This window comes from Microtus ochrogaster, unplaced genomic scaffold (assembly GCF_000317375.1).
Source record: "Microtus ochrogaster isolate Prairie Vole_2 unplaced genomic scaffold, MicOch1.0 UNK29, whole genome shotgun sequence".
Classification (NCBI taxonomy): domain Eukaryota; kingdom Metazoa; phylum Chordata; class Mammalia; order Rodentia; family Cricetidae; genus Microtus; species Microtus ochrogaster.
The window spans coordinates 2,508,166-2,530,192 of NW_004949127.1; the positions used below are offsets into that span (position 1 = coordinate 2,508,166).

The 22,027-nt window shown below is 36.4% G+C and overlaps 1 protein-coding gene across 6 annotated transcripts in view; it reads right to left on the reverse strand.

Moving 5' to 3' along the window:
* Vps13b (vacuolar protein sorting 13 homolog B) overlaps window positions 1–22,027 on the reverse strand; it is a 441,647-nt gene that overhangs the window by 362,757 nt on the left and 56,863 nt on the right. For all 6 annotated transcript variants that reach the window (XM_026789767.1, XM_026789768.1, XM_013354110.2 and 3 more), the window contains exon 17: window positions 10,852–11,033. In XM_026789767.1, coding sequence (XP_026645568.1) covers window positions 10,852–11,033 — 182 coding nt within the window. The remainder of the gene's footprint in view (window positions 1–10,851; window positions 11,034–22,027) is intronic.

Consider the following 22,027-nt stretch of genomic DNA (forward strand, 5'->3'; position numbering starts at 1 on the left):
AATAATAATAATAATCTGAAAGAACAAGTAAGATTTGGAGCATATGAAAGTCTGACTTGACCTAGAAACCTCATGGTATGAATAAGAATATCTATAACAAAACATAAAAGAAGAAAAACAAACACTATTTTGGAAAACCAAGCTACAAATATTGGTATCAAATAGCATCACAATCATTTTACATGGATTTTACACTAAGATTTCTACCCTATTTTTTATGACAAGCTTTATCCTTCAAGATTATTTATGTCACAAATAAAAGTTCTACCAAGATCAAGAGAAAGAACAACCTCTTAAATAGACAGGAGACTCCATGGCTGAGGAGCTTTGGGACCTCATCAGCAGCTGAGGGTACTAATCCTTGCCCACAGGGGTGGATTTCCAGTTTCATTCTCCAGCACCACAAACAAAGATGAGTTCAGTGTAGCTAGAGAGGCTGAACCAGCCCAGACTTGAGTTCATTTTTTGACTTTTGCTTTTTAGGAGGAAAGAAAGAACACGAGATAAGTTCTGAGACTGCCAATGGTAACAGCTGCAGCACAGCACTTCCCTAAGTTTCTCCCCCCTCTCTCACCTACCATGTCCTTTTCCTCCAATTTCCCATCGTCCTGGTTATGATGAAGCAGAGCGGAAATATGCACCAGACTCATCCTTCAAAGCATCAGACTTCACTTCCCATGGAAACAGCTTAGCATGGGTATCACTTCTGACTTGCACAAGCAACATTCTCTCTATCTCACTGTTCTCACTTAGGTCTTCCAACTAATAAATATAGATTTCAAAAAAAGAAGAAATTGAGTTATGGATCAATTCCTCAAAAACTGGATTACTGTTTCACAGGGCAAAAGATGAATTCTCTAAAAGAAACATAAAATCTACCCAGAAAAAAAGAAGAGTGGATGCTGAGAAACTTGCTGATAACATTTACATCATCAACAACAAAAAGTTAGCAAGGATATCTCATTTTGTTTGTATTCTTCAACACAAACTAGGGCTGGAATGGTGAATTGACCTTCAGAAGCAGAAATGGAGCTAGGGAGGTCAGCTGAAATGTACAGCACAATAAACTTGGAAGAAAAGGGAATTCCCTCAGGCCCACAAGAGCCTCCAAAATAAAAATCAAAGCTAGCATCTCGCTTCACAGTGAAATGGCAAAGAACTTCCCTCTGCACAACTGAACAAGTGCTCCACTGTCACCATGCCCAATAAAAACTGTGGAAGGTCATAACTAAGCCACAAAAGACAGAAAGTTGAGATAAGTTATCATTTGCCTCTACTCAGCCCTGCCATCGTTTCTATGGAGTGATGAAAGCTCGAGGGTAGAACCAAGACACAGAAAACAGAGAACTTTAGAAAGCAGTGACTGCAAAATCCTAACTAGTGAAATCGGGAAGGAAAACAAGTAATTTGTGATACACAGAAAAGAAACATTAGAGACCTGAAGCATGGATTTGTCAGTAATATAGTTCCCAGATGACAGAGGACGAACTTACGACGGGTGGTCGGTTGCTGACATCATGTTGAGATAATCACAATATGGTATGCTGACAGAGAGGACTCATAATTCATGCAGTCTGAACACGTTATACAAAGATATCTCCGATGATGGCTGCAGGTCCACAGCTCCCTTTGTATCTGGTAACCTACAGTGATAACCTAACCCTTCTGTGGCAGTGGTAACCAGCGTCTGTTCTCTGGAAAGAGTCACAGCCTAAAAGCCGGTAATGATACACAGAGGTGCTGTCACAGGTTCCATAGAGCAAAACTGCTTCCACCTTGCTGCGTTGCAAACCAAATCAGGTCACATTCCCTAATCCAGTTTGTCAGTATTTAACAAGAAAGTCCACTGGAAATACTGAACACCAAAGACCCTGAATATACCGACAGAGGAAGAAATTTCCACTCTGGGCAGATGGCAAACCAATTCTTTTTCTCTTTCTCAGTTCTCTTAGAGCCTCGCTCTGACCATGTGGAAGACTAGTGCAACACACGCAAGTAGTGGGCAAGAATCCAGTCAAGAGGAAGGCCAGCACCTTAGAGACCGCATTCAGATGTGAGCAGACTGGCTGCCAGAGTCTTTCTTGTCTTTTCTTCTGGTAGATGGTAAATGAAAAGTAAGATGCCTTGTGCCCATTCCTCCAAGCATGTCTTCACTCCAGGAAGACTTTTACATTGAGTAACTGTCCTTATACAAAGGAGACTGAAACACCAAAAAGACTATTCAGGAAAAAAAGAAGAAGGTGGAAGAGAAAGAGAAGAGGACAGGAGGAAGAGGAGAAAGAAGAGACGGAGGAAAGGAGGCAGGAGAGCAGGAAGGAGGAGGAAGAAGAAGAGAAGAGGGAGGGGGAAGGAGGAGGAGAAGAGGAGGAAGAGAAGAGGGAGGGGGAAGGAGGAGGGGAGGAGAAAGAGAAGAGGGAGGGGGAAGGAAAAGTGGAGGAGGAAGGAGAGGGATCATGATGATAACAGAGTCAGAGCTGGAACTGGAAACCAAAGAAAAGCAAAGCTTGACACCCACCAAAGGGCAGGACAAGAAAAGATTCCCCTAGAGCTCTCAACACAGACTACCAACACCCTGACCTCAGACATTTAATCTCCAAGACGATGAGACGATACACTACTGTCATTTGAAGATACCCACTCTGTAATATATTTTCAGAAGTACCGCTGATGGTGCACATTATAACATCAGCATCTTCTTACATATTGTGTACATATATAACCACTGTGTATCTTTAGTCCTGCTTGATCCTGTAATAGTTGATATAAAATATACTACAACCATGTCTACTTATGGCTAATTAACTGTCCCTAAAACTAAGCATATGATATAATACATTTTTCAAGTTTATTAAATGATGAGAACAGACCAGTACATTAATAAGCAAAAAATCAATAAAGATAGCTTCATAGGCAAAAAAAATGTGTTCTTAATAGATTTACACATTCCTCTATAGCCACATCATTACCAACATTCACCTCAACATACACTCTTGATATTTTTAAAATATTTTCTATAAGACTAACAAATCACAAGAAAGACAAAAATTGCATGCTTTTCAAAATTCCAAAGAAATACTTAATCTGTGTTTTTCTCAAGTCTTCACAGTAGAATCAGATTTTATAAAAGGTGTTTTTTTTTCTACTTCAAACCATTCACCCAATCCCTTTTGAAGATGAGCTTCCCACACCCCTGCAAATAATAATCATTCTTGGGCTAAGAGGTATTTGGAAAAAAAAAACACTTAGAAACATTATCAAATGTCTAAAAGAGAATACAGTAAAAAATTAAGTACACACATCATATTAAGATCCAAAATTAGTACTTGAGACTTATATAAATTATGGATCTATTAATAGTCACTTATTAGTAGTGATAACATGGTTGATAAATGAATTCACAATGCCTAGGCATGAATTCAATTGAAAAGAAGCATGATGTTCAAATCATTTATATTATGGATGTGTGTGTATATAGAGTATATTATGTATGTATGCACATATTATGTATGTATTAAGTATGTATGCACATATTATGGATGTATTAAGTATGTATGTACATATTATGTATGTATTATGTATGCATGCACATATTATGGATGTACTATGTATGGATGTACATGTGTATGTGGTGGTTTGAATGAGAAATGTCCCCCAGTCGGTGGTGCTGTTTGGGCAGGAGGGCTAGCAGTACAACTATGCAGGAGGAAGTGTGTCACAGGGGGCAGAGTGAAAGTCTGCTCCTTCCAAGTCCCTCTAAGGTATGAGCTCTTGGCTTTTTGTCCTGGCCTGTATCTGCCACTTGTCACACTTCCCCATCATGATGGATCTCATCTCTCTAGAACTATGAACTAAAATAAATCTCTTCTTCTGTAAATTATGGTGTTTTATCACAGCAACAGCAAAGGAACAAGCACAGCACAGGTGTCTGACATTTTAAAATAGAGAACTCGATCCTGAGGAGATGGGTCAGTGGGTAAGAACTCTTTCTCTGAATGCATGAGGACTTGAGTTTGAATCCCAGCATAAAAAACCCTACACCAAGGGCTAGGATGGCTACTCACGCTTCTGACACTACAGCTGAGATGCAAAGAGCAGATTCCAAGGCTCACAAGACAGCCAGCCTAGCCAAAACCCCAAGCTTGTGGTTCATTGAAACACCTTGTTTCAAGTCAGCAAGGAAAAGAGTAATGGAGAAAGACACTCTGAAGTTCTTTATGGTCTCTGAATGAACTTGTACCCGTATGTTTACATGCACATATTACATACATGTTAGATTATACACTCACATATGGAAGCACACTAATAAATACATAAATATATATTTCAAGACTTGCAAAAGATAATGGTGTTTTGCTTAAATTTAAGTGTCAAGAAGTTTTAGCTGAGCCTAAGAAGTAAGCCTATCAGCTAAGCATTCTAGAGGTTAAGAAAGTGTCGTTACAGGACAGAGGCCAGCCTAGGTGATAGAAAGAAAGACCCAGTCAAAAAGACAACAAAGATAAAGAAAGAGAAAGAAAAGTACTCATATTTTCACTGGAACATAGATGTAACTCAATTAACTGTTATTAAATAAATATTCATAGCCAATGTCACTATACAGTAAGATTTTTTTTAAACAAATCAAAAATATCTACCTTAAAACACTTAAGACATGTTTTCAGATTTGAAGGCATAGAAAGCAGTTTGAAAAGAGAGAAGAAAGAAAAACATCCCACTGTCCCTCAGTCATCTCCTCGGTGGTTAAAGAGTATTCAATAACTCCAAAACCCTTTTTATATGCACACCTGGGAAGAATACCAAATCTGTAAATTTGCTCAGAGTTGCACTGATGTGGTTTTAAACCAGATGTTTAAATGTTACAGTATGTATATTTTCTCCTCTCTTCTAAGACACAAGAGTAAAGTAAGAGGAATATTTGACTTCACTCCACAAGAGACCTATTTAATAGTTTGGCAGTTGTGTAAGTAAAGGTAGCTTGGCTAAGTCAATGTTGACGACATACAGAATGACATGATCCTAATGAGTTGGAAAATATTGGCTCTCGAGAGAATACACCAGATGCTACCGAGCTGAGAAAGCTACTGTATTATTGAATTTCATTTTTATGAGGTAAAATTTATTATCCAACCATTAAGGTATCCCATATGAAATCTTGCATAAAATACTTTTACAGTTTCTTTCTGGAAAGTAGATTTCTATCTTAACATTAAGACATCAGTGAGATGAGGAATTCAAGTATCCGCTTCATCATTATTTTACACCTTTTTAAATCTATAAATTATTTCCCTGAAAATATCAGATCAATGGAACTAAGTCTACAAAATAATGAACAACCTGACTAGAAAGTAGAAGTTATGGTTTTCCAGAGCAAATCGAATTCAGATGTAACTTTGTATTTTATCTTCTGGAAAAACAATAAGAGTTATTGTTTTTGTGACTATCAGAAATATTAACAAAGCTACAAAAAATGATTACACATAGTAATACAAATTAAGTCCAAACTTTACAACTCTAATATATTCTTTTAATTTACATCTTAAATGAAGTACAAGTATTCAATAGACTTCCATTAAATAATTTCGAATGTGTTACCAGATGTTAATCTTTACAAGTTATTTAAGGTCTCAAACACCAGGAAAATAATTTGAAACAATAAAAATAATAATAGAAAAATTCAAAGATCTTCAAAAACTGACTTAGTGAATAGTTATAATATTTCAGAGGGAAAAAAAGCATATCACATTGAGCATAAATTTTCCCATGTGAAGAACAGAATCTATAACCTGCCAACAACAATATCACTGGGTAAGAAGCCAACTGAATTAATGTATAAGAAATGTCATCCTATTTGATATGGGAGGGTCTAACTCACTGTAAGTAGGGCCTCCCCTGGGCTGGTAACTCTGGTTGCTATAAGAAAGCAGACAGAGATCCATCAAGAGCAAGCCAGTGAGCAGTGCTCCTCCATGGCCTCTGCATCAGATCTCGCCTCCAGGTTCCTGCCTTGAGTTCCTTAGATGATGGGATATAAGCTGCATGATGAAATAAATAAACACTATCCTCCCCAAGTTGCTTATATCATGGTGTTAATCACAGCAATAGGAACATCAACTAAGACTCTGACCAACATAAGAAATTCACTAACAGGAATTAAGAATAAAACCTTTATTGTATATCTTAATATACTTTCACTTCTAGCTATCTAGAGTTTCAGAATGGAGCTATCATAATAGCTTTAATAATTCAACGTTCACACATACTCTCAAAGTCTCATAAATAATCCCATTCAAAGGGAGGAGCTCATAAGGTTCAAAACACCAAAATAAGCTCTTGCTTCTGTGATACATTATAAAAATAATTTAGCTTATCAGTGAAAACATAATTTCTTCCCAAAAGTGTTTGAATTTTTGAAGTTTGAAATAAAGCATAGTATTCCATGTGTGTGGCAACATTCCTGCCAACGAAAAGGATGAGAAGACTAATAAGTCACTTACTGTGCACATTCTAAGACCAAAGGAGAGGCAACAATCCTGTACTACCTTAGATAGACAAGACCAAAGACCAGCAGTTATTAAAATGAAAAAAATGGGTTTAAGCAAATAGTTATGTTTTTAGGTACCAAATAATAAATAAAGCCATGAAATAATTCTGCCAGCAGTAAAACGATTCTATACCAGAAAGAGGTTATTTTCAGTTATTTACATAGTTTTCACTATATAAAAAATATAAACTACATAATATATGTAACTTAACTATTGAACATTTACTTTGTTTCAATGATAAAATTATTTCTATTATCTCATTTAATTGTATGAAATTGTCATAATCATAGAATCACTATTTCTAGATATCAATTTGAATATCAACAACTTTTTTATTAAAATGCTCTGTGTGTGTGTGTGTGTGTGTGTGTGTGTGTGTGTGTGTGTGTGTGTGTCTATCTTTAACAGTGAGTCTGACCAATGCACTACATTTTCTACATGAAGACTAATACGACTCAAAAACCGTTCCTCGGCTACTATAAAATGTTATCAATTCTTTCTCTGCCGTTCTCCAAACATGACTCTCACATCCCCTGAGTTTCTGAAACTAAAATATGAGGAAGTAATTGTTCAGAACATTACCCATATTCTTACAAAAACAGAGAATTAATTTTATTTAACAATAATGTGCCTCAGTCCCGTCTACTTCTCTCAAACATACCCAGAGGGATCCTTGACAGAGTCAAGCAGGACATTCCTCCATATGAAAACCTCTACCCATAAAAACTGTGAGCAAAACAATCTCTTCCAATTGTAATGAACCTAAATTTAAGTATTTTGTTATATCAATACAAAATGGATTAAGTGATGATACATTCTATACTACACGTAAACTCTGAAAATGTCACGCTGAAAACTTAGTCACACACACAAAAGTGTCTTATAGATTCTATTTATATAAATTTTCAAGAGTAGAAAAACTCAAACAGGCAAACACTAGATTAGTCTTTGACTATGGCTAAAAGGATTAGAGGGGTATGCAAAAAAAATGGTTCTTTTGGGGGCTTTTTGGGGCTCAGAGGTTAAGAGCACTGACTGCTTATCCAGAGATCTCGAGTTCAATTCCCAGCAACCATATGGTGGTTCACAACCATCTGTAATGAGATCTGGTACCTTCTTCTGGCCTGCAGTATACATGCAGACAAAACACTGTATACATAATTAATAAATAAATCTTTTTTAAGATATGATTATTTAGGAGCAATGTTTTAAAGTTGATTATATCCATGGATACAACCCTATGAATATATTAAAAACTGCTGATATTACTTGCATGGTAAAAGAAATCTGACCAAGCTGTGCGATGGTGGTGCACTCCTTTAATCCCAGCACTGGGGAGGCAGAGGCAGGAGGATCTCTGTGAGTTTGAGGCCAGCCTGGTCTACAGAGTGAGTTCCTACAGCCAGGGCTACACAGAGAAACCCTGTCTCGAAAAACAAAAAACAAACAACAAAAAAAAACATAACAGAGGGGATGGAAGAGAGGAAGAAATAAGGGTAACAGCATTTCTGACATGAGGACAAATGTAGACGGGAATATAAAGATATTAATAAATATATTAAACTGGATTTTATCAAGAACAAGTCAATAATAATTAGCTTTGTATTAAACTCAAGGGGAAAGATTAAACTGGAAATAGTTATTGGAGATCAAAGAAGAGGAAAATGTAGGGGATTATTTAAAAAGAAAAGTACAATAGAAACAGAAGGGTGAAAAATGGAGGAAAACCTTATTTCTTCTCAGTAACTAAGCATGGATGAGGATGAAGACCTCAGGACACAGGAAGTGGGCTGGAGACAAGGAAGAGAATGGAAGGGGCAGACAATCACCGCAGGGCGGGAAAAGGCTTTTCCTCCACAGAAGGAACCTAAGCATGACATCTTTTATCACCGTAGTAATATAGAACAGGAGAAAAGCAGGAGATTGCATGCATCAACAAACTATATGGAGCAAAGCTTAAGAAAGCATAATTGACAGTCCTCATAGGCAAGAGCATAAAATGCTGAAACTTAATACTTAATTATATACATACTTTTGGGATCCTCACTAAGATAATTTGGTGGCACAATGTTATAAATACTCTGTTAGCACTAAAACGAACAGAGTAGATTGTCATGCTGAGGGAATGAACTAATGAAACTATCAACTTGGAAAATTAGCTTTCCAAATAAATTACTGATAACTTTTCATCCATCTATTTTAAGTGTTTTAAATGATTTGTTTCATTTTTTCAAGCATTTACAAAAGAGGTAACGTTTTCTAACAATCCAATTTTCCCAGATCCTCAATCTGTAAAACATTAGTTCCACTAAACTAAGATCTTATGATACACTAGGTTACCAAAAATTGAATTGTTGCCATTAGTCTGGGACATGTCTTTAATACTTGAGCTATCATCCGTTAGAACAATTTCCAGAATACTTCCTTTTATGTTATAGCTTATACTATAACTTAAGAGAGAAAGAAAATTTGCTTAGAAATAGAGATATTATAAAGGAAAATCAATGCCCCTAGTTTACTAACCATTTTTATGCTATGAGAGCTAATCTACAAAAAAATTAATACTTCAAAAACACTGGAGGCAGTAAGATAAATAGTAAAGCAAACAAGACCTCCAGATGGAATATCACTTAAAATAGAAATATGAAAAATAAGATAATTTTAATTATAATATTACTTTCATAACAGCCTCAGACAACCTCAGAATTTACTAATTGATTATCTAATACCAAATACCCTGAAAACAGACATAAAAATAACATTATACAGACTAAGCAGGTCAGGAATATGTTTGTATAGACACATACCGATATCCATATAACAACAACTAATGAACAATTTCAGAAAGAATGAGGGGTATATGGAAGAGTTGGGAGGAGAGAAGGGAGAAATGATATAATTGTATTATAATCTCAAAAGTAAAAAAAAATTAAATAGTCTTGCAATAGAGTGAGCTTACGTGGACATGGAAACTCAGTGAGAGTATGAATATGATATCAATGTATTCTACAAGGTGGAATACATTAAACATGTAGTTTAACCCCTTCTGTGAGGTACTGAGAGGGCAGAAACTTAATCAGGCCATGAAGCTGAAATGCAGGCCCTGGTTGATGTGAATAGAAATGACAAAACCATCAAAGTAGGCCCCATGTCAGTGGCCAAAAGAGAAGAGAGAGGTTGAAATGCCTTCACACTTGCAACCCCAGCAACCAGGAGGCAATGGGAGTAGGATCCCAGTGTGAAGCCAGCCTAGGGAGAGAGAACACAAGACAATGGGCAGACAAATGTCTTCCTATCGACTGCCATGTGATGCCGTCCACACCCAGTGAGTTAGATCCCCAATTCCCAGTCCTCACAGAAAGAACTCTAATTAAAAATACCTTTATACGAAAAAGCTGAAACTTCCTCTAAAATAGGTCACATTTAGGCTAAAAGAACAAATGTTGACCAACAAAAAATATTAAACTTCATGACCTTTATTGTATCATAATTACATAAAATTATAAATAAATAGCAAAAGAAACTACAAAAACCACACAGAAATTGAAATTTTGATTTGCAATGACAAGTATGTCACTGAAGATGACAGAGAAAATAAAATTCCTAGAATCAAAGAAAATACAACAGCAAAGGTGGTTCTCAGAGAGAATATATACATACATACATACATATATACATACATATATATGTATGAATGACTATACTTAAATAAGAAAGAACTAAATACCATACACATATAACTAAGGTTTTAGCAACACAAAAACAGGTCAAACCCAAACTCAGAAGTTGGAAAGAAATAATAAATGTCAAAAATTAATTTAAATAGAGGATATTTTAAAAAATAATCAGTGAAGCAAAGAAATGGCACTTTAAAATGATATGCAGGGATTGCAAACCTTTAGCCAAACAAAGTGAAACAGAGAAGACAAATGTTAGCAAGGGAAAAGGGTGCATGACAACAGATACAGTTGTAGGAGATAAAAGATCATTGAAGAATTCTCTAAAAAACCCCTATTTCAATAAACCACAAACTCCAAAAGAAATGGATCAATCCCTAGACAGACATGACCTAGAGAATCATCAGAGACACTAGGGCATCCATGTGCGCTGCTTTACTTTCAACTGCAGTTTAAGAAATCAGTCAAGATGCCCACGAAATGATAAGTGGCTTGAGAAAATGTGGTATAAATGTCAGTCAAGTTAGTATTTACTTTATAGAAATATACTATAAGTTAAGCATGTCAACACAGGAATTTAAATATCAGTCAACTCTGAAATAGATTTTCCTTAGGAGGAAAACTGCTTTTACCTGTAGTTTGGAAGACTTCATTCATCAAAGCTTCATTCACTGTTGAAGAGCTGCTATTTCCAATATGAGCCCAACTCTGATATATTGTTTGCAGCAAAAGTGTCTGTGCTCTTGTCGCTTGAATTGTGAGATTTGGCAGTTCAAAAATACCTTCAGTTACAACAGTCTGAGATCTTTTGGTCCTAAACATGAAAACAAAGAAAATACAAATAAATAAGTAAATAGCACTTATATAGAACATAGTAATTAGGCTACATTGAAATTGTGTGTGCTATGCATGTGTATACATATATATGTACATGCTCATGTATATGCTCATGTATGTTTATACATGTGTACATGTGTGCAGACAGTAAAGCCAGAAGCCAATATCAGGTCTTCCTCAATCACTCTACACATTTTCTGAGACCGCCTCTCACTGAACCTGGGACTCCCCACTTTGGCTAGACAGGTGGAGTCCTCCTACAACAGCCCCACCCTGACTCCACCGCCATCAGGAAAGCTAGACAGAGAAACATTCTATCACTACTAACACGAATAAAGAATACAAACAACTGGGTCATCTACACTGTGAAAAATGTATCACGAACCTAAGACAATATACTTTCATCTCAACAGAGTCCTGGGCAGGGGAATACAGCAAAAGCCATGCTCCTAGAAGAACCCCTACTATAACATGAATTATACAGTTATTACAGAGTAGATACTTGGTACAAGTGGGACTTCAGTATTTCAGAATAAAAATACCTACTTTATACTTTAACTTTCAAACCATCTGATGTCACATAAAATGGTTCCTAATGGATTGCACAGTTTTAACTAAAATGTAAACATAAGCAAATACAAAAACAATTTAATTATTATACATTATTTCCGAAGGCTGAAGAGTAATTCTTTTCTTCAGATTTAGTATCAAAAAAACATACTTTGCACAACTCATTTTTCTATACAAACAAGGTAATTTTAAGATTTTGAAGGCTTTCTTTTTCAGTTATACCAACTATAAACTCAAGTATAGTTTATTACACTCCTTTTGAATTAATATTTAAACTAAAATAAACAAAATGATTTGGCAACACATAATAGCTGATACAATGTACCAACTATTGTTGATGTAACAATATCAACAGGAAAGGTTTTTCTTTCTTTTGTCGTTTAATTATATTTCACAGGTTAGCAAGCTAGGGAAAGTAACAAAGGTCTGTGTTTCTTATTACCCAGTTCACCAAATCGTCATGTTATACTATCTGTGCTTCAGAAAATATTTAGAGATCAATAGATTTTACAACTTACAGCTACTTGGGGACTCTTTAATATGTCAATGCAAATATACAATAAAAGTGTGACTTTTCCTTGTGACTTATACCACTACACATTTATTTAAACAAAGCACCTCAATATAAAATCACACAAAAGCATCTAACAAGTTCTAGACTCCTCTTAAAATATCACTAAGCTGCATTTTAACAGTTATATTAGTTAATATAAAGTCATAAATTTGGCAAATGTCTAGGGTTTATATTCAGAAATCATGGTATAAATATATGTTCACTTTACAGAATAGATTTTCAAACTATCAGTTCAAACATCACTCTCTAGGGAAAAATAAATCCTAGAGTAACTAGTGGGATAAACAACTCATTAAAACTCAACTTGGACAAACTCCAGAATAAATTGAAGGAAACAGAAACAAGTAGAACTTAATTGCTTAGTAGCAAATACTTTAAATGAATATACCCTAATTACAATTTCAAAGACTGATCTGCCATTTCCTGGCAAATTATAAATAGAGACAATCAAATTTCTGTGCCAATGCAATTTCTATTTTTAAAAATTCTTGCTTTCAGTACATAAGAAAATTCAGAAGTGTGGTTCTTCCTACCACTGGATGCAAAGAAACTAAAGAGTCTTCCACATGCACCCTCCAGGCACAAGCAGCTCTTCTCTAGGACACACTCCATAGCAACAGCTGGACATAAAGATTCCTACAGAGGTCCCAAATGCCAAGTTTAAAAACACAGATTGGTTCCCAAAATTTATTTTTATTATTGCTCACATCCTGTACAATAAAATAAGATTAGGTCATTATTTTCCAAAATTAAGTTAATACAAAATCTTACTAACTTATGAGACTAGGTAAAACATGGAAAATTGTGGGATTTTTTTTTTTTTACAGAACGGTTACTTAACTGACATAACATTTCATACTCAAAATATAATCTTTGAAGTTCTTTCTACAAATTAAATGACAGTGTACCTCCCTACTCCCATATGGGCACTCTCTAAAATGAGCACACACAGACCTCTGTGCGCCCAGCATGTGCACTGCAATGATAAGCACTCTCTAAAAATGAGCACACACAGACCTCTGTGTGCCCAGCATGTGCACTGCAATAACAGTTTGGAAATGGACGGACATGTGCTGGCCTGCTTCTTCCGACTAAACTCCATCAGAGTTAGAATACCTGTCCTTCTCTGTGCTCTCTCAATGCGGCCTGGAGCTACACTGCCAAGGTCCCAGGCAGAGCTTCTGAGCACCCTATAACCAACATCACCAGTGCTAGCTAAGGACACCATGTACACTACATCCTGTCATGTTAAGAAATGGTCCTTGGTTAGCAGAAGAGAGGGCACCTGAACTGGCCTTGTCCCATAATCACACTGATGATTATCTCGAATATCACCATAGAATCTTTGTCTGGCGATGGATGGAGATAGAGACAGAGACCCACATCAGAGCACTGGACTGAGCTCACAAGGTCCAGTTGAAGAGCAGAAGGAGGGAAAAGATGAACAAGGAAGTCAGGACGTGAGGGGTTGGGTCCACACACTGAGACAGTGTGCTTGATCTAATGGGAACTCACCAAATCCAGCTGGACTAGGACCGAACGAGCATGTGATCAAATGCGGCTGACAATGGGGACTGACTGAGAAGCCATTGATAAAGGCACTGGGACTTATTTCTACTGCTTGTACTGGCTTTTTGGCACCCTAGTCTATTTGGATGCAAAGCTTCCTAGGCCTGGATGCAGGGGGGTAGGGCCTTGGGCACCCTGCCCTCAGATAAGGCTGGAGGGGGAGGGAGGAAGGGGAATAGGGGAGTGGGAGGGCAATGGGAGGGGGGAGGAGTAGAAATTTTTGAATAAAAAAATAAAAGATAAAAATAAAGGAAATGAAAACACTTTGTAAGTCAGATATGGTGGCATTATCTGGAAGGCAGAAGCAGATGGATCTCTGAGTTCAAAGCTAGCCTGACCTACATAGTGAATTCAGGAACAGTCAGAGATATGGAGAAAGACCATGTTTCAGAATAAAGACAAGATTTTTATCAGTGGAAAGGGAATTACTGGGAGCAGAGGGTACAAATGAAGCAAAGAACAAAGAATTTAAGAATGAGGGAAGTGAAAGATCAGCCAACACAAAGGATTTAGGAACCTGTCATAAGGAAAATTGCTATTTTGATAATATATGCTCATAAAATTATTTTTTGAAAATATTATATTGTATATTAAATAAAAATAAATTTTAAAGATTCATAATAGACCTTACATTAATATAATCTTAATGTAGACAAATCACTATAAAATGTATAAACTGCGCAAATAAAAATGTAAGTCAATTACTTATATGATTTGGGATTTTACACTTCTAATTTGCTAATGTATAAGTGGTAAAGTGTAATACAAATATGTTTTTGTCATGACCTATGGACAATAACAGAGTTTTCTCTTGTAATATACTTATAATTACTATTGTGAATTCATTTTTTAAAAACCCAAATGTTCATTTACTGATGAATTGAGAAACAAAAGTCTATCCACAATGCTACTTAAAGATACAACAACGAACTGTCGTTACGTATGATAAGGTTGAAACATGGAACAAAAGACCACATCCTACTATAGTCCAAGGGTGAATGGAAAAGATATATGCATATATATGAAGTAAATCTATAGTTCCTTTAAAGCTAAAATGAAAACAATCTTTACTTTAGCAAAGAACACCTGCGTTTGGTGGGATTCTGATGAAAATTTATAAGGCTGATAAAGTAAAATTCATTGAACTTTACATGTCAAATCTTGTGTTCTAAAATTCATAATTTCAGTCAGGCCTACAAATGCCTACACTTACATTCACTAAACATGTTTAAATTTCAGACCGGGAGGAAGGTTTCAGATCTTCTTACAGTCACTGCTTCCATAGACTTGGGTCTTTGAGTGGTGGTGTCTTCTCTTTAACCTTGGGACACACAGGCTTTTGTCATGAGAATAGTGCACATGCTCACCTTGTTTTATCAACCTTCAAAACTCATACTAACTAGTGAGCTGTGTCAGAAGAGCACTCTTCTCAAGACTGCAATGACATGTGCATTATAATTCAAATCTTTGTTAAGTCTACCAACTTTGAAATTAGATTAGTCTTATATATAGAATTTAATCACATTTATATCATGACTGGTTTCTTCATGCCTGGAGCGATTATGCTTCAGGACCTAACTGTAACTCATTTTCAGTACATGTTTATTACAACAAGCCAAAAGGAATTTAGTTAAATGAACATTCTAAAAATTGAAGCTATAGAAAAACAACAAGGATACATACATGCTCAAGTTACTGTATAAAAAAGACAAGCTACCCAAAACTACCCACACTCTGTGTCTTAGTAAGGGTTACAATTACTGCAATGAAACACCATGACCAAAGAAACTTGGGGAGGGAAGGGATTATTTGCCTTATACTTCCACATCATAGTTCATCACTGAAGGAAGTCAGGACAGGAATTCAAAAACAGCAAAAACCTGGAGAAGCTGATGCAGAGGCCATGAAGGGGTGCTGCTCACTGGTTTGCTCATCCTGGTTTGCTCAGCCTGCATTCTTGTGGAAGTCAGGACCACAAGTCCAGGGATGGCACCACCATAACGGGTTGGGTCACCCTCCAGTCACTAAGAAAATGCCCCACAAGCTTACCTACAGCCCATCTTATGGAGTCTGTTGAATGAATAATAAAAACCCAGAGACAGATACTGGGATTTAAGCTGAACATCAGAGAAGCAAAGCAGCCAAGTCACTAGAGAGATCTTACCTCTACCAAGACACAAACAAAGTGGCAATCCAGCAATTCTCTCCACCAACCTCAGACTGTATGCTTCACTGAGTCATTGTCTCTTCTCCCTTTATATTTCTCTCTCCACTCAGGAATATCACTCCTGTCTTCACTTCCCTAGTGCTAGAATTAAAGGCATGTGATCCCAAGGGCTGGGATCACCTTTGTATGAGCTCTGTTTCTTTTTAGACAGATTCAATCTTGTGTAGCCCAGGGTAGACTTGAACCCAGAGAGATCTGTCTGCCAATATCTTCTGACTTAAGTAGTTCCAGGAAATTATCAGGTGAACGTGAGAGAGAATTGGCTTTGACTGAAGAGAAATTACAGAAGGCACACGTGGATCATGTGGATCCGAATCTTAACTGCATGCTGGTCATATCACCCTCCAAGCATTTCTCTACAGGAGTTTTAATGCAGAGGGAAGACACTATCTTACAATGGATCTTTTAGTACATAAACTGAGTAAAAAATTAAAAAGTTATGTGGAAAAGGACTCTGGGTTCATTCTAAAAAGAAAATTGAGAAGAACCAGAAGAAATTATAGCACCTTTTAATAATGATGAAATAAACAAATTATGAAAAGAAAGTAAACCCTGACAAAAAATTGTAGTAATTTTTGGGGAGAGATTAAACAACAGCTATACCAAAAGCAATAGAATTCAACTTATAAGGAAAACTGAATCCTTCCTCACATTGTACAGGAAATACCAATAACTGGAGCCCTACATTCTATACTGATGCAAATTAATCAGGAAAGACAGGCAACAAATCAGATTTTTTTAAGTAAAGTGGATCAAAGCCCTTATGATTAAGTCATCACAAATTATTTGTTATTCTCATAGTAATAAGGGCTTTTAAAGAACCTCTCAACATAGTTACCGATTTGCAACATGCTAAAAGAGTTGTTTTACATATTGAAATCACTGAATTTATACTAGACGGTACAGAATTGACTTTATTGTTTACTCAGTTACAAAATACAATCAGGAATAGGAATCACCCCATATTTATAATACACATCCAATCCCATAGGAGTATGCAAGGTCCTCTAAAACAAAGTAATGCAGAAATTGATTATTGATTGGAAATGTACTGAAGGCCTCAGAATTTCCTAAAAACCATCATATCAATAGCAAAGGTTTAAAAGAAGGCTTTCCCACCATGTGACAACAAGCCAAGGAAATTGTAAGAAAATGTCCTACTTGTTCTTTATACAACCAAACACCACTACCTGCAGGAAGGAACCCAAAGAGTACTCGAAAGAATGAAATATGGCAGATGGATGTATTCCCTTCTGTAGAATTTGGAAAATTAAAATATGTACACCACATCATTGATACCTATTCAGGTTTTCAATCAGCAACTATTTTGAATTTGGAAAAGGCTGATTCAGTAATCACACATTTGCTAGAAGTTATGGCCATCATGAGTATACCTGCACAAATACAGACAGACAATGCTCAGCATATGTCTCTGTAGGAGCTCCTTCTGTATTTGTGTTGCTTTCATTGGTTGAATAAAGAAACTGCCTTGGCCTTTTGATAGGACAGAACTTAGATAGGCGGGAAAACAGAACTGAATGCTGGAGGAGGAAGGCAGACAGAGAAAGCTGCCATGAAGTCGCCAGGTCAGAGATGCTGAATCTTTCCCAGTAAGCCACGACCTCATGGTGAAATAAAGATTATTGAAAATGAGTTAAATCAAGATTTGAGATTTAGCCAATAAGAGGCTATAGATAATGTACCAGACAGTAATTTAATTGTATTAATTTCTGTGTAATTATTTTGGGGTTAAGCTAGCCATGCGACGGGATGTGGCCCACTCCTTCTTACTACATGCCTCTAAGCAAATTAAACAGTTTTTTACTTATTATAATACAAAGCATATTACAGGTATACCACATAATCCTACAAGCCAGGCAATTATAGAAAGATCAAATCAAACGCTAAAAGATATTTAAATGAACAGAATGGAATAATAAAGACACCCATAGACAGACTACCAAATGTTTTATTAACTTTGACTTTTCTAAATGCTAATAAGAAAGGAACAACAGCTGTGGAGAGACATGGGATGGTAGAAAAACTATGGCGTTAAATCAGACCATGTACTTTAAAGATGTACTGACCTCAGAATGGAAACCAGGACATGTGTTAACGGTGGGGAGGGGTTTTGCTTTTGTTTCCACAGAAAAAAAAATTATGGATCAAAATTAATAAAGATTTGATTTGAACAAGAGACACCTCTTAATTAGAAAAGATGATAATAGTTCATCAAACATCATAGCTATTTAATTCAAACTAACCTATAAAACTAGCAAATGCTTTTCATTTGATCAGAAATAACTTGCCAAAAGACAACCTCCCCAAAATTAAGGTTAGGTAAGAGTTCTGTTTCTGTCTTTTCAGGAGAGTGAAGAAATCTAACTAAGGAATCCTAAGACCACTGGACAAATGAGACATCTATTAAAAAAAAAAAAAGCAAATCATTCAGAAAAAAAAAAGTCTCAAAAAAAAAAGAGTAAATTGGCCTATTGGTATATCACATTTACATTTACAACAGGAAAAATTTCATAAATCTTGCCAAATGCTTGTTTTTGCTGTTCTCTACAGACATATAAGGCAAACAGTCATTGTGCAGTCCCAATCCAGTTAGAGATTAAGGCTGACTTTGGAGTTCGAGTGTGGCTCTCTCCTTCTCTAAACCTAAGCATGCTTATTAAAGTGTAATTCAAAATCTCTGTCTCATGAGAAGAGCCACCTGATATGGGACAGAAGAAAAACAAACATTTAAGGACTACTTTATTGCCACTAATCTCATAAAATACAATGGTTTTATATTGGCTCTTTAACAGCTTTTCTTAGGGGATAAAACTTATAAGATTAATATATATTCTAAACTTTTGGTTATGACATTAATGGTCACATAAAATATTAACTAAATTGAGAAAATGCTTCATTATATCTTTCTATACATGATTTTGGTTTGAGTCTCTATCAGTTTTCAGCAGTGTACCATGACCACGCCTTACAGGGACTTTGACATCTCCAGAAGGAAGATGGGGCCTCACAATGAGGATTCCTCCGGGACTATGTTAACACCACTAAGGGTAAAACATACCAGCTAAAGATCTGCTTCACTACAACTAGACTACACGTGGCTCAGAACAATCGTGGTGACTTGATACGATCCAGCCTCATAGACTGCTCTAGCCAGGCTGTGGGACAAGTCCTGTACTTTCCCATTATGCAGAGACTGGACAATAAATGATACCACTCTCGGGACTTAACAGTTAACCCAAAATTTTCTTTTCAGGATCCCTAAAGATACCGTCACCCCCAGAAAGCAAGAAGCAATTTAAAAATATGCCGCCCACATTCACATGAGGTGGGGTAGGTGATTTTCGGTCATTCAGTGTGTTATGGATATTTTTCATTGTTTACGGGGGTTGGTTATAAGTTATTATTGGTTACAGTCAGTAGGAAAGTTGAACAAAGGATATTAGTTATTAGATCATCAAAACAAGACAGTTCTTGTTTTGAAAAAAAAGGGGGAATACAGATAAGATAAAAAGGTAGATTGTAAAAGTCTACTCTGGAAAGAAAAAAGGAGGATATAAATATGAATTAAAAAATTTATAGATTGATCCCGAATTTCCTGAGAAACCGAAACACTGATTTCCAAAGTGGTTGCACAAGTTTGCATTCCCACCAGCAATGGATGAGGGTTCCCCTTCCTCCACAGCCTCTCCAGCAAAGGCTATCATTGGTGTTTTTGATTTTAGCCATTCTGACAGGTGTAAGATGATATCTCAAAGTTGTTTTGATTTGCATTTCCCTGATCGCTAAGGAGGTTGAGCATGACCTTAAGTGTCTTTTGGCCATTTGAACTTCTTCTGTTGAGAATTCTCTGTTCAGTTCAGTGCCCCATTTTTTAATTGGGTTAATTAGCATTTTAAAGTCTAGTTTCTTGAGTTCTTTATATATTTTGGAGATCAGACCTTGTCTGTTGCAGAGTTGGTGAAGATCTTCTCCCAGTCAGTAGGTTGCCTTTTTGTCTTAGTGACAGTGTCCTTTGCTTTACAGAAGCTTCTCAGTCTCAGGAGGTCCCATTTATTCAATGAGGCCCTTAATGTCTGTGCTGCTGGGGTTATATGTAGGAAGTGGTCTCCTGTGCCCATCTGTTGTAGGGTACTTCCCACTTTATCTTCTATCAGGTTCAGTGTGTTCGGACTGATATTGAGGTCTTTAATCCATTTGGACTTGAGTTTTGTGCGTGGTGATAGATATGGGTCTATTTTCATTCTTCTACAGGTTGACATCCAGTTGTGCCAGCACCATTTGTTGAAGATGCTTTCTTTCTTCCATTGTATACTTTTAGCTCCTTTATCGAAAATGAGGTGTTCATAGGTTTGTGGGTTAAAATCCGGGTCTTCTATACGATTCCATTGGTCGACTTCTCTGTTTTTATGGGAGCCTAGCCAGTTTGGATGTTCACCTTCCTAGACATGGACGGAGGGGGGAGGACCTTGGCCTTTCCACAGGGCAGGGAACCCTGACTGCTCTTTGGACTGGAGAGGGAGGAGGAGAGGAGTGGGGGGAGGGGAAGAAGGGTGGGAGGAGGGGGAGGGAAATGGGAGGCTGGGAGGAGGCTGAAACTTTTTTTTCCTTTTCTCAATTAAAAAAAAAAAGTTCCTGCCCTGATGCAATAAAGTGAGCTGCTTTGACAGAAAAAAAAAAATTATAGATAAAAAAGTAGTTTTTAATCTACCTCTAAAAAGCAACTACTAGCTTTAAATATTTTACATTGGACTTTTAGATATTGTATAACAATTTTGTATATTGATATAAATTTGAGATTAATTTTGTCAAAACATACTACACATACATTTATAATCTTGTTCAAGGAATTGTGCCTATACAGCTCATTTAATAATGCAATGCAAATTTATAGTCCTTGAAAATTATTATTACCCATTGTTTAGGATAGTAAGGAAATGCAGGTTAGTAATTAGTCACCTATAATAGTTGAATTTGTACTTACATTAGGTATGTTCTCAAGGTCAAACAAAGATATATTTTAGATAGACAGGTCATCTTTAAACACTTCAGATATCTACAGAATATGATATTTAAGATGTTGAAATAACATAGGCTCTATTTCATGACAATGAGACATGTCTGCTCCTGGCAGCACCAATCTACTTCAGAGAAGATGATGGATATCAAACTCCAGAAGAAGTTTACTTTCTTTGTAGCAAAAGAAAGTCACTGGGCAAGAAAGTGCCCTTGACTCAACCACTGCCGGCCTGCTGTCCTAACCCAATGAGCAGAAACAAAAGAGAGTGACTCTCACCATCAAGACAAGGTGGGACAGCTCTTCAGAATATCCTGCTTCAGAGAAAAGTCTGTTGGATATTCTACATCTGTAGGCTAAAAATGGATGCCTCAACATTTCAGAGGAACTTTGGTTGACTGTCTAGGCAACCAGCTGTTTCTGTCATTTCTCACATTTTTTGGAAGTTGCTTGCTTGCACTTCCTGCTTACTCAGGTAATAGTATTTTCTTCTTGGGTCTCTGAGGTAACTGAAGACTAAATAGTTATAGTTTTCCTTTTTTTAACAGATTCAGAAAAGAAACTCACTAAAGAGGTGTAAAGTGTAAAAGGTTTAGAGACATTATAGATAATTTGATAATGCAAATTAAGATAGAAAGTGAATTAGGTACAACCTTTCAATTCATCAAGATAGGATAGATATGGACTATTTTTTCTGAATTTGTCAAATGCAAATAAATACGCTGTCGATGTATATTGTATATATTGTAGTTATTGTATATAGTTTTTCTTATACTTATTGTATATAATTTTTCTTATATTACTTATAGCCTTCTCTAAGGGGGATATACATAATATGGGGAAAATACAGTGATATAGTATTTGTGTTTTAATAAATAAAGCTTGCCTGAAGATCAGAGGGCAAAGCAGACACATGTCACCCATACAGGGCAGGCAGTGGTGGAGCACACCTTTAATCCCAGCAGCCACACTGGTCAGCCAAAGAGACTGAGTGGT